The sequence below is a fragment of the Sinocyclocheilus rhinocerous genome, unplaced genomic scaffold (genome assembly GCF_001515625.1).
Source record: "Sinocyclocheilus rhinocerous isolate Xijiao unplaced genomic scaffold, SAMN03320098_v1.1 scaffold883, whole genome shotgun sequence".
Lineage (NCBI taxonomy): Eukaryota > Metazoa > Chordata > Actinopteri > Cypriniformes > Cyprinidae > Sinocyclocheilus > Sinocyclocheilus rhinocerous.
This window is the reverse complement of record NW_015627244.1, coordinates 85521-99589: the sequence shown is the minus strand read 5'-3', so window position 1 is coordinate 99589 and position 14069 is coordinate 85521. Positions and strand designations below refer to the sequence as shown.

Sequence of the window (14069 nt, the reverse complement as noted above, 5' to 3'; positions counted from 1 at the left end):
TGTTTGTTTGTCATTTCTCCGATCACAAATGCAGACATGGTTTTAAGACAGTATAAGTCATTATAATCCATAATTATGTCCCCACTGGATGCAACGAATGCCTCGTTTGTAATGGGTTTTCATGTTTTTGTCTCCTCGCTCCGGCCTGACAGGGCATCATCACTACCGCATAAACACATTTCATTACACCAAATACACAAAATAATGTTTTTTTTAGCAACATCATATGACCCCTTTAAAGAACACATAATGTGAACTGTTTTGAAAATGTTTTATTTATTTATTTTTTTCATTTATGGCATTTTGCTACTTCTAATATCTAAACTGTGTAATGTAAATAAAATGTAACATAAATGTACAAAAACAATATTAAATTTGAAAAGAAAGCTGTATGTCAATATTTGTAAAAATGTTAGTGTCTTTAACTTTTTATGGTTATTTCTATCTTTTAATTGTATTTATTTATTTATTTATTATATGTTTATCATGATGTAACTCCTGGTTGTATTTGTAAAATTTTGAAATGTGGTAATATATATATATTCCTCTGCTTTCTGTAATATACTGTGGTGCGTGCAGAAATGAAAGAGAATCACATTCACATTGACTGGCGCATATTAACGGTGTGTGGGCAACTCTGAATATTTTACAATATTTTTTGTTTCATTATTGCAATTCTATTATTTCTATTCATCTATTACTTTTGAAACACCCAAGTGAAATAGCAAAAACAAATCTACCATATTTAACAGGGGCCGATGGAGGGCGACATGTCTTCAGTGGCAAAGATGGTCTTGGAGGTGGGACTAAATTTGCATACCCACAATGCTTTTCGCAAATGTCAAATATAAAGATGTTTTCCATAATTTTTTAAGCTATTTAAAAAAGAATGTTGCATGAAATTCACGAATAGTTATAAATGGAACAATTATTTAAATTTAAATTGGTCTTCTGATTTCTTTATAACTTGTTTTGACTCCAATTATGTAGTCACCGTGATCGAGATGCCTGTCGAAAGTAGAGAGTACGATTCATAGTGCTCATTTACTTAGAAATTTGCTCTTTTAGTATTTGTCCAGAAGGTTTCCTTTAAAAGGAAGCCCAGGTTTTCTGTCTAAAACAAAGCTGTGAGTTGTTGTTATTAGGATGTAAGGTCGGGAGTGTATATTCTTGAAAATAGTGAGAGCATTGTTGTTGTGGATTAGTTCAATCAAGTTAGATTTTAAGAGGCTTAAATGTTATGTGTATAGTTTAATATACAAATAATATATATTTACAAATAATAAATACAGAGACATATGGAGGTAAATTACAGCAGACGTGAATGGGGGTTAATCAATATATAATCGTTTAGAGAGCTTGAAGGCATTCCTTATTTTCAGCTGCTTTAGAGGTTGAAATAAAAATAAAACAATTTTGAGAAATGCAAAACTTTGAGCTGGAAACGAAACAAACAATTCCTAGCATACAGAGCATCAGCAACCGGATCAGTGCAACCAAATTGTACGATTCCCGTTTGCTTTAACAAACACTAGAGGGGAGTATTGTGACGCTGCTTTATATTTATATCATGACACTCTTCAGTTTATTATATGCATATCATTCGTAACATTTGCTGTGTGTGTGTGTTATTATCCAAACCTAAACTCACTGATTAATAACGTTTCCATTATTCTGAATGAACTATTTCATCCCCATTTCGCGGGTCATTTAGGTTCTTTGAACTGAAATGGCACAAATATTGAGCAAGGCGTTTGCGCAAGCTGAAAGTTAAAGGTTCATTGTGAATGGTGTGAGAGGTGGCGAGAGGAGGAGTAACTGCACGGAGTTAAAGAGCGCGTGGAGATCTCACGAGCTCCACACACTCACGGAAACCCAACCGCAGCTACTTCCGCCCACACTAAAGATGGCGGCTCCCTTCATGGAGAAACTAGCCGAATATTTAGGTTCACCCGAACCGGCGGTTCGATTGATTCTGTCGGTCTTATTAGGTAAGTGAACGAGGTCATTTAGACTCTGCTGCGGGTTTGTAATAAGCGTTGTTAGGAGTCATTAAAAACGTGGACAGTTATGTAGTTGTACTAGAAGTGTGCTCAAGTCACACAGATGTCCACCATGCTCCCAAGCAGCACTAAAAACACGCTACCAACAACAACTCTCTCCATTCACACCGACTCCAGTCAGAATTGGGTGACCTACCTGCCAGGCGAGATTTCATGGTTAGCTGCACACAACTGCCATGAATGTTCGGACTAAAAGTAGTTCCAGTCTCGTTAGAGCTTCGTCTGACAGCTGTCTTTTTATTCTGCTACTGAATTGTAGTTGTTTGACCAATAGTTAGTTGTAACCTTTCAATGCAAATGAAGTTGGGTTTCGAGCTATCAGGTTACAGGTTGATAAGAATAGGGGTGTGAGAACAGATAGCAGGGTGATCTGTACTTTGGTCAGGTGCATTGCAGTGGACTGCTTAACCACTTCAACCAGATGAATGACATATGGGGCAGCTAAACCTGGGCATAGACGCTTGTTTGACCATTTGCATGATTTCAGTGCAAAGACTGTTTCTTTACTGTGTGTTTAATGTGTCTGTAATGTGTAAAGTGTCAATGAAGTTTTAACAGTATGGATCTAGCATCAGAATGATGCCTACTAAACTTATGCTGATTTTCCAGGGCTTTTTTTGCTTGATGCCTTTGAGTCCATTTGTATTGTAAATCTGTACTGAATGAAATCCAGAATTGTTTGAATATTTATTCATTCATGTATGGCAAAACTGAAATGCAGAACTATGTGTCAGAGAATGAAGACTTCCTACAGTTAAAAGTCATCAGAGAACACTGAAAAATGAGAATAGCATGATACACATATAAGAAAAAAAAATTAACACCCAAAGTTTCAGATATTTTAACCTTTACCAGGGATGCACAATATATTTTTCCATTTAGATTACCAACTAATGCAAACTTAAAGCAGAGTTGTTATTGTTGAATAAAACTACAACTATTAAAAACATTTAACTTTAACATTTAAAATGTTGACTTGGCAACTAATTGAAATAAAATAAGTTGATTGAAGTGCTGCACAATTACTAAAACTAAAACTGAAATAAAATAAATTAAAGCCAAATAGAAATATTAAAAATAAGAAAAACACAAAATGACTAAATTAAACCTCAAAATGTAAAAAAATAAAAGATAATGTTTGTTAAATGTATTCTTTACATAAATAACAGGAATATTCCTTTTATCATACTGTACATTATAATATTGTGATGCCTAACTTTACCTGTTGTATTAAACCGTATTACTTGTATTTCTAGCATTCTTGTATTGTTTGTCATTTTCAGACAAAATATTATAGAATCTTAATATCGGTCACTTAATGGTCACAATAACATGAGAATAATCATCAACTTGCCGTCATTCATAATTTTAATACTGGCACATACTTAATTCTTTACTTTTCAGTTGTGCTTTTAGAAATCCTATCTTTATATTCTTGCTTGACTTTTAACTGGCCACACCCTCAAAACAGATGTTACATTCCAATCCGTCAAATGCTCTGTCGCACCCTCAGAAGACCATTGTTATGTTAATGCGTGTTGATTTGACTGTTAGGGTGCAGGGAGCATTTGTCTACAGTTGCATCACATCATGTCATGTGCCTAATCTCTTTCTCTCTGTTTTCCCTGTAGGTTATCCCTTTGCACTGGTGTACCGGTGGTTTTTCTTTCATCAATCTGCAACAGTTGTTCATCTCTTCCACACATTCTCCGGGCTGGCACTGGCCACGTTTAATTTTGGTGAGAGAGAGAAGGAAGCAGGGAAAGAGTGAAGAACTGAAAGAACTGATAACTAGTGTCCTCACAACTGTATTTAGACTGGAGCGTTTTTACTGCAGTTCAGCTCCCCTAGTTTCCCTAATCCTGAACTTGCTCTGTTCACACACATTCGATTCTTATCTAATAAGACACACAAGCCTTGAGCATTCTCAAAACTGAACAACATCAAAGCTGGTTCTTTTTTTCTCGCCAGTCATCTTCTGAAATACAATCTGTAAATTTGTGCAAAAGTTCAAAACATTCTTCTTACTGAATAGGAGTTTTAAATGGGAAGATTAAGATTATGTAATATTATAGTTCTGTTTCAGACATTTGTCACTTGTTTGAATATTGAAGGTAGAGTTCTACTCTGTAAAGTTATTGACTCTTTAGTGTCCTTGAGAATAATGGAGGGAAAATGAAGGGTTTCCTGACTAACTGCTCTGCAGTCTGTGGTAATGATTTCCTGGTGACTGTGGCTTTGACATAAAGAAGATTGTGACAGAGAGCCATGAGGTTTTGTTGCCATGGCGATAACCCCTGGTGGTCAGAATGTAGTTAATGAGAATATGAGTGGCAGGTTGAAAAGCAAGCTAATGAAAACCAATGAGTGTTGTGTTGGGAAATGTGAAAATTTACTTGTGCTTGTATTCTGTTTATTTGATTTCTTTGTGCTGCATTCGGATCTAACAGCAGGTCTGTCTTTCTTTGTCTTTATCTGAGATAGTTCACTTTGTGTTTTCTCTCTCACTTGTTTAAAAGAATTCTCTCTTTACGTCCTTTCTTTGAGTGGATAGTTCAGACAAAAATGACAGTATTCTTTCTCAGCGTTATTCACTTACAGTCATGTTGTTACAAACTCATAAGATCTTTCCAGAAGAACGCAAAAGATTTTTTGAAGAATGTCCAAGCGACGTTTTACTTTTCTTCCATATAATGAATGTGAATGGAAAACTTGGGTCTCACAGGCTTCAAAATGTCAAATAAATAAATAAGTATCATGAATGTAGTCCATACAGCTTGTGCACTATATTTCAGTCGGAGTTAAGGACTGCATGGCGTTTTCATGATCTCATGTTTGTGCGATGAAAATGCCAAAAATTGATAATCTTCCCCTCAACTTTTCATTGCTCTACAATGTTTAAAAAAGTCATAAAGTCTTTGAAAATATTACATCAAACACCATTGATTCTCGCGTGTCTCATGAGCAAATCTCATTAATGTCAAAGTTGCCGTATTTGATTTGTCAGTGAATAAATGTAAAATTTTAGTCTGTATCTTGCGGAAAACTGTCGTATGGTTTCAGAAAATGTAGAATAGTGCACTTTCATAGACATAGAAAATATAACTTTTATTATACTTTTAATAGTGTTTTTGGTATTTTGGAGTTTTACGTATGTACTCTTTCACTTTCATATATGGAAAACTGAGAGACCTTCAAAAAGGTCCTCACTCATTTAATAAATAAACCTCCTTTTGTGTTCCACAGAAGAAAAAAAATCATACTGGTTTGAAATGACATGAGGTTGAGTAAATGTTAACAGAACTGTCATTTTGGATGAAGTATTCTGTTCTATTTTGATTCTTCATAATGTTGATAAAGTGTTATATTGTTGTCCTGGTCAGGTAGCACAATAACACCATCTCTATGTCCTTCTCTCAGGGTCTCAGGTCTATCACTCCTTCTTATGCATAGTCATTCAGTTCTTGTTGCTGAGGCTGATGGGAAGGACAGTCACATGCGTTTTGAGTAGCTTTATCTTTCAGATGGTGAGACCACACACACACACACACACATACACACGCATCTCTATATCTGTTCCTGCACTCTTGACGTGATCTCATGCATGAAATGTTGCAAGCTTATCAGCAGTGTTGGGCAGTAACGCGTTACTGTAATTTGATTACTTTTTTAGTAACGGAGTAATTTAACGCGTTATAATTTTCAAAATAGTAATTAGAGTATAGTTACAAGCCGAGGTGTCAATACGTTACTGCCGCGTTACATTGCTGACAGAATGCAGTGTTTTATAATCTAGAGATTGTAAAAAGGATGTAGCACACGCACTGTCCCGTCAAGTGCCAGTGGATTAGAGACCTGCTTCCGCGAGACCCGACGCAACAGAGTGCGGCGCGGGACAAGACTTGATAGGCGAGTGCAGAGACTCGTGTGTGTGCGGGATGCGGGAGAATAAAATGATTCACAGGACTCCCGCAAAATAGAAATATCTAAACATAAAATATCTAAAACAAATAAATTGTTATTCATCTATTGCACAAAAGCAACATGAACTAATATAAACGATTAACAGGTGCAAGCATATGCAGAGTTTCTATTTAGGCTATAACACGTGTTTGCAGCGTTGAGCAATGCAGTGCTGAAATTTGCGTGATCACGAATCCTCTCATTGTAACACACGAATTGTAAACTTTATGAAAGATTCATTATGCATATATTTACTGTGTTATAGCAGAGGTTTGTGAGATTGCGATGAACTGAGATGTCTTTTAGAGATTATAAATGCAGCGCTCTTTGCTGGCATTCTGCCATGCCAAACCATGCACACAGCAGCCGCTTGCTTTAGTTAAAAATAACTGTGTTCTGTGAATGTTGATGCTTTAATAACAAATATGTATCAGGAGCGTATATGCTGGGATTTCATAAATTTCATGGAGAAAAAAGTAACGTAACTAGTAATGTAACTAATTACTTTTGAAATAAAATAATCAGAACAGTAACGTGATTACTTTTAAAAGGAGCAATCAGTAATCAGTAATTTGATTACATTTTCAGCGTAACTTGCCCAACACTGCTTATCAGTACCCTATTGGATCATTTATATAAACATATTTAACATTGAAGTATCAGACTAATACTTCATGACTTTTCTTACTCTTATGAAGACTTACCTTACAGCCATCCTCCATGAAAAATGTTATAGGCTATTTTATGTCTGGGTCACACAGAGCCTCGTATGAAACTTTTTATTTTCTGACTGGTGTATTCTTGTATAGTTTACTTTTTTGGTTTTGTAATTGTGTTTTTTTTTTATTGTAGAGTGTTTTTGCTAAGGTCGAATTGACCCAAGCGGAAACAACATTAACGTTAAAGAATGTCTAGCAGTCACATTTCTGAAAAGTGCATGTCTATTGTGGTAAAGATTTAAAAATATGTGCCAACTGAGTTTTGATTAGGTCAGAACAACCTAAAAGAATGTGAAGGGAAAATAAGAGCTTAATTATAAAAGTTAACATGTATATCTTTTGGGTCGCTTTGACCCCAGACATTAAAACAGTAAAGTCAATCTCGACAGATCCTGAGGGTGTTTTTTGTGTGGCAGATATATCTGTTGATGGGTTATTACTACACAGCTACAGAGGAGTATGATATCAAATGGACCATGCCTCACTGTGTGCTCACGCTCAAACTCATCGGTATGATACCTGCTTTTAATCTTCCTCATTTGTTACTCCTCAGAATTTATATATTTACAAACTGATTCTTTTTAACTATTTATCACAAGGCTCTGAAGGTGAATCGACATATGGTTACAAACACAATAATGGTCATATAGTATGAATAATTTTTACTGTTAGATAACTGAAAGGAAATGTAAATGTCAAATAGAGGAAAAAATGAACATACAAAATAAATATCCACCCATACAATAAATAAAAAATATATTGGCAGATAACCCTAGTGAAAGATAAATATGCTAAAATGTATTTGAAATACATTTATTTCATGCCAAGTATACTACAAATACATTTACATATTTATGTACTTAATAAAAATACCCTGCAATTGTACTTTTAGTATACTAAACTGGTATACTTAAAGTCTGCTAAATTCTAACAACTAATTTTGCACTTAATGCACTTTAATTGTGTGGAAGCAGTGCTGAAGTCCAACTAAAGATATACTGAAGTATATTCGATTGTGCTACAGTGAAACTATTGCAAGTATACTTGAGGTACAACTGAAATATTTTGCATTTAAAGACTGATATTATTCAAAGATCACAAATCTTCATCAGTGGTCAACACATTTTAGACTTAATAGTGTGCATTGTGCACAAGTAGTACTCCAAATAAAGTTTAATTATAATTTTTATTGAGCGATATGTCAGTAAATATGTTAATAGATTTGAACTATATTTAGTATTTATTAATGTATTTTAAATATATTACTTTTTTACTATTTTACTATTACTTTTTGTGCTTTTTGTTAGTGTGCTCTTGTAATTACCATTGTTATTATTCTTTATTTTCGGGGTTTTTTTTGTCACTAACATATTGTAATTTTCCATTATTTAAAAGATGTATTATCACTAATATGTGATCAGCATCACCTTTGGTTTTTTCTTAACAATTGATTGTCTCTGTCAGTGGTAGAGCTCATGTTATGCCAGCACTGATGATGATTTCATTTTCTCATTGCAGGTTTAGCACTTGATTATTATGACGGTGGAAAAGAACAAGTGAGTGTGACTTTATGAGCTGCTGTTAACTTCCACCGTTTTTGTCTACCTTTGCTGTGTTTGTTCACCTGTCGTCTTCCTATCATTATCTCACTCCTTTTCCTCTTCTTGCATCAATCTTTGCATTTTTATGCACGATTTGAGCACAAGGAACTGATGGGGAACCACAAAGTATCTTCTTCAGTTGTGTAGCAGCCATTCTGCTAAATGACCATTATGGATAAGTGTAATGATGCCTGGCAAGGTGAAGTGTAGTGAAAGTTCCCCAAGATTTAATTGTCATCTGTTAGTTCTGTACTGCAGTCAACTCATCTGTGGCTCAGATTAAACACCTCTGTGTAAATATTAATAGTAGCTGTGGCTCGACACAGTTGGCTTCTTCATGTGATGATGTGTAAGCGGTTATATCTCTGTTGATCTCTTCCTCTGTGTCAATTACTGTAGCCACCCTAGAAAGCTGTTTCTTACTCGACTTAAAGCAATGTTTTATTGAGGACGTAAAGATTACTGGATGACCGATAATAAACCCTGTTTACACCTAGTATTAACTTCCATCACAGGTAATCCGGCAGATGGTAGTGTCACATCTGGTCAAAGGAGACACATGATATCACGTACTGCATGTTGATAAAGTGCAAAAAAAAAAGCCTGAATGGAAGAGCAAAAAAATCGGTGAACCATTTCTCCCAAATATATTTTATTTCTAGTCAGAAATGTGATGTTTCAACCTCCGAATGTGGTTTAAGTGGGGATGAATTTTGCTTCATGTTTTGGACCCTGTATAAAATTGAAAGCATTTTGCCTGTAATGAATCCCACATTTTTGCATAAGTAGTTCTGGAGAACAAACTGTCTGAATTACACTGCGGAACAAACGTTTTTTTTTTTACACTACTGTACAAACAATAATAATAAAAAAAAAAGAAAATAGTACTTTTATTCAGCATAGTTCACCCAAAAATTTTAATTCTGTCATTAATTACTCACCCTCATGTCATTCCAAACCTGTAAGTCTTTTGTTCATCTTCAGAACACAAATTAAGATATTTTTGATGAAATTCGAGAGCTTTCTGACCCTGCATAGACAGCAACGCAACTGACACGTTCAAGGCCCAGAAAAGTAGTAAGGACATCGTTAAAATAGTCCATGTGACATCAGTGGTTCATCAGTCATGATACTCTCGTGAACACGTGTTGAAGACTGACACATAAGAGAAGAAATTGTCGTTATTTTTAGTTTTCTTTGTGCTCAAAAAGTATTCTTGTAGCTTCGTAATATTACAGTTGAACCACTGATGTCACATGGACTATTTTAACGATGTCCACCTTTCTGGACCTTAAACAGTTTTTACTGTGTCTTGATAGAAATGGATGTTGCCTTAGTGAGCATAAGAAACTTCTTTCAAAAACAAAACAAAAAAAATCTTACCAACCCCAAACTTTTAAATGGTAGTGTATATCTGTTATCTTCTAATTTCCCAGCCCCTCTCTTTTAACTCATTGACTCATTTTCTTTATCTAACAGTCTCAGCTGAGTGCAGACCAGAAGAAGTCTGCTCTCAACTCTACACCGTCTTTGTTGGAGGTTTTTGGTTTCTCATACTTCTATGGAGGCTTCCTGGTAGGGCCTCAGTTTACACTGCAAAACTACCAGCATCTGGTGTCTCGAGAGATGTCCGATGTTCCTGGACAACCACCCAACAGGTGAGTGCACAAAATTACACACTAACAATTCCAGCTCAACCAGATTCTGTCAAACCAATGATTTTACCTCCTGTAAACAGTTGTTTATTAGCATTTAGTGGACACTTTTCATCCGAAGTGATTTGCAGGATTCATTTGTCCATTACAGGGACAGTTCCTATCTTGTGACTTTTACTTGCTCAAGGGCACCGTGATAATGAACAAGTCTTAGTAACTCTTAGTGCTCTTGCAACATGCATAATCTTTTTTTTATCTTTTTTCCATTAAGCTATAGACATTCATATAGGCACTGGATGCTCTGATGTTATTGGCTGGCTGCACAACTGGTCCTAGAGTTAGAAAATCTAATTACAAATGGGATGCATTTCTCATATTAATAAGATATCATTTCATCTTGAAAAGACATTAGTTTTCTTTCTGCTGAAAATGAACATTCTGTATTTTGTTGTTTGTATATGAATTGCAGCAGTGCATAATGCATCATATCATGAGGAAAATAAATGATTATCAATGCATGAAAAGTCAATCAAAATGCAGACACTTTTTGACACGCTTTTTCAGACATCGTTTTTTTATTATATCCCTGTATGCGAGCAGAGGGAAATACAGAGGAGAGTAAAACTCACAATAACATTATGCAGAAAAATAACAGTCTTTGCTCCCATTGTTAGTCACCACATAGCGTCTCTGATATTTACATAAAGTTAAGCTTTTCTCAACTTTGTTGAATTGCCGGCGCACACATATCATGACTCCAATTGTCGCTGTTGTTGGAAATTGAAAATGAATTATATGTTTTGTCACAAATGCAAATTATTGTTAGTGTGAACAAGGTTTAGGCAACACTGTTTTGACATCAACTTAACCAGTAGTGTTAAGGCCCATTATAAATAGTTATTACCATTATTATAGTCCTCTGTTAATTAACAATTTAATCCAACAAATGTTTCCTGCTCTTGCAGTGTGGTTCCAGCAATGAAGCGATTCGGTTTAGGTTTGATCACCCTATCAGTCTTTGCAATAGGTGGGCGACACTACTCGGATAGCTACTTCTTAACAGATGAGTTTGAGGTAAGTGAATACACAGAGTCACAAAATCAACAGCCTTGTACCTGAATCTCGTGAGATGTCACTTGTTTTTGTTCTGGGATCTTTTCAGTGTTGTCCTGATGTCACACAAACTCCCAGTCTGAATGAGAGCGCTCTAAGTCTGTCAGTTACAGTCTTGGCATCTATATATTCTTGAAAATGGAAAACAGTTGCTGCAAGTCAAATAACTGCATTTTGACTGCGGTGGAGGAGGGAGTTAAAATGAGCTCACACAAAGAGTGAAAAATGTTGAAAATGAGTATTGTTACGGGTGTTCATCGACACTCAGTTGTATTAATTTAATCTGTTTAGCTTATCAAATGTCACTTAACACATTTCAGCAATCATTCAGGCAGTGAGACTGTAAACTAAACCTAAAAACATTTATTGATTTAACACTGCTATAATACTTGGTAGAAAACCAATGCTGTGAATTTAAAACAATGTAAATGTCTTCCAAATAATATTTAATAATTTCATTTTACTTTTGTACAATGAGAATATCATTTAATTATTTTTGAATTGCTTGATTTTTTTATCATATATTTCTAAATTTGAATTACATTTTGAACACATTGCCTGTATACAGTAATATCACATTATTTCTCTCAGACATAATTGTGTCTTCATGTTAAATATATAATGTAATGTAGTTGTCTTTATATCTTAAGTGGGTCCCTTGCAAGGAGATCATTATATTTAATTGCTAATTTAATCATTCGTTATTCTGAGTGTCAAACAACTCTGAAAAGTCTTTGAAATCCTTATTCATTGTCATTATTTGAACCCCTTTTTACAGACACTCACAGAAATAATTTGCTTACTGATCAGGTGCCGGATTCATGCAACATTACTGCTATTTGCCATTTGCTTCTTATTTCCTTACTTAAGAGAATAACTTTCCCAAAAATTTTTTTAAACAATTTCTTACGTTTTTAATTCTTGAAAAGAATCGTCTTAAAAAAAAATTACAATAACATCTTAAAGTGAATAACTGCCAATTTGTCTTCAATCCCCAAAAATAAGATTTTTAATTAATTGGCTTGATTCCAATGAATTGTTGTAAGTAAACACTAGCTACATATTACAACTAGGGATGTGTAACAATTATTGGTCATGATTATGTGTGACGCCAAATCAATAAAATAGTTTTAAAGGGGTCATCGGATGCCCATTTTGCACAAGTTGATATGATTCTTTAGGGTCTTAATGAAAAGTCTTTAACATACTTTGGTTAAAATTTCTCAATGGTAGTGTAAAACGACACCCTTCTTACCTTGTCAAAATCAGCTCTGTTCACAGAGACCCGTTTCAGTGCATGTCCCTTTAAATGCTAATGAGCTCTGCTCACCTCGCCCCTCTCTTCCGTGGGGTCACGAGCCGTTCTCATGAGACTGGTAACTTTAGCCGCATTTTGCTGCGGAACTTGCTAACTAGCACATTATTAGGAAAGGCGATTTGCAAAGATTTATTAAAAACCTTGTACTCACTTCTTCTGTAGGTGAAGCTGGATCACGAATGATTCATGCGAACATAGACGCATTTAGGCAGATCGGGGGCGTATTCCCTTCGGAAACAAACGTAATCCACTGCGTTGGGAGACAATCTTGTCTATACCCCTGCTCCGACGTCGAAACAATGATGGACTGATGACAGCTCACTCAGGGCGGGGCTACGCTAAAACGGCAGTGTCAATCAACGATTGTGGGAGGGGCCTGTGCAGAACTACATCACTCTGCCAAGAATCTCAGAACAGCCTGATCTGAGAAAGTGATTATTATTATTGGGGATTTAAAAAAAATAAATCACTGGGTGGATTTTTATCATTATAGGGTGGATGTGTACACACACTGCCAACACACATTTATGTTCAAACAACTTGTAAGTGAATTTTGCATTCAATGACCCCTTTAATTTTAAAATTACAGCGTAACTTTCAACATCATCATTCAGCACAAATGAGAGTGCCCACACACAGGACACGTTCACTCTAGCAGCTCACAGACACACACACACACACACACACACACAGATAAAGGACACATTCACTCTAGAAACAGCAAAATGAAAAGAATGCAACAGACCACTCACTCTAGAGATGAGCTGTTTAAAAGTAACAATTCAAAATACATGGTGAATTAGAAAAACGCAACACTGAGTGCTGAACTCCCATCGAGTCAGACGCTTATGATTACAAAGGTAATCTTCAGGCAGTTTTCGGCAATAATCACCCTACATTCAGATAAACACCAAAGCCTGTTATTGTCTTCTTAAGAAATAAAGTCAATATTTGAGAAGTTTTTTAAGAATTCATCTAAATTTGCACTTAGGAACATTCTTATGGACTTCTTGGAATGTATCTTATGAAATGTCTTAACTTCATTCTTAAGATTTTTGTGAATTTGGCCCTTGGATGTAAATTAAATTGAAAACATATTATTTTTGGAATGGTTTTGTAAGGCAAAATCGTGTTCAAAATGAAATAAGACTTGACCTTTTATAATTCATCGGAAGTGATTAATTTCATCTCATCCTTTGTTTTAATCTGTGATTCAGGCACATCCATTCTGGTACAAGTGTGTGTACATGCTAGTGTGGGTGAAAATAAACCTGTATAAGTACATCAGCTGCTGGCTAATCACGGTGAGTAAACAATGCAACCACAATCCCCCATTAAGAGCAGACCTGTGGTAATTGAGAGTCATTACGTTTCATGCTGTGAACCCTGTCAATGTATCTTTATTATCTTCTTGGAGAGGTGTTAGCTGTATAACAAGGCAATTACAAACAAGATGTGGCCCTCTTTTTCTAGTTAAGAACAGGTAGAACAGGTTTTCAGGCTTAAAACTGTCTATAGATTGTGATTTGTAGGTGTGTTTGCATTATTTTGATTGTTTTACATAGTCCTTTCTTTGTCCTAGAATTTTTCTTTGACAATAGTGACCCAAACAAGTCACACTACAAATGTCTATGTCA

General features: G+C 35.3%; 1 protein-coding gene across 1 annotated transcript in view; it reads left to right on the top strand.

Annotated features, from left to right (window-relative positions):
- The first annotated feature begins 1831 nt into the window (after positions 1–1831).
- The window catches only part of LOC107724688 (lysophospholipid acyltransferase 5-like), an 18492-nt gene continuing 6254 nt past the window's right edge, over positions 1832–14069 (top strand). Inside the window, exons 1-8 of the mRNA XM_016533703.1 lie at positions 1832–1991; positions 3695–3802; positions 5484–5590; positions 7162–7255; positions 8264–8301; positions 9826–10004; positions 10967–11075; positions 13650–13736. Of these exons, the coding sequence (XP_016389189.1) occupies positions 1907–1991; positions 3695–3802; positions 5484–5590; positions 7162–7255; positions 8264–8301; positions 9826–10004; positions 10967–11075; positions 13650–13736 (807 nt within the window). The 5' untranslated portion in view covers positions 1832–1906. The remainder of the gene's footprint in view (positions 1992–3694; positions 3803–5483; positions 5591–7161; positions 7256–8263; positions 8302–9825; positions 10005–10966; positions 11076–13649; positions 13737–14069) is intronic.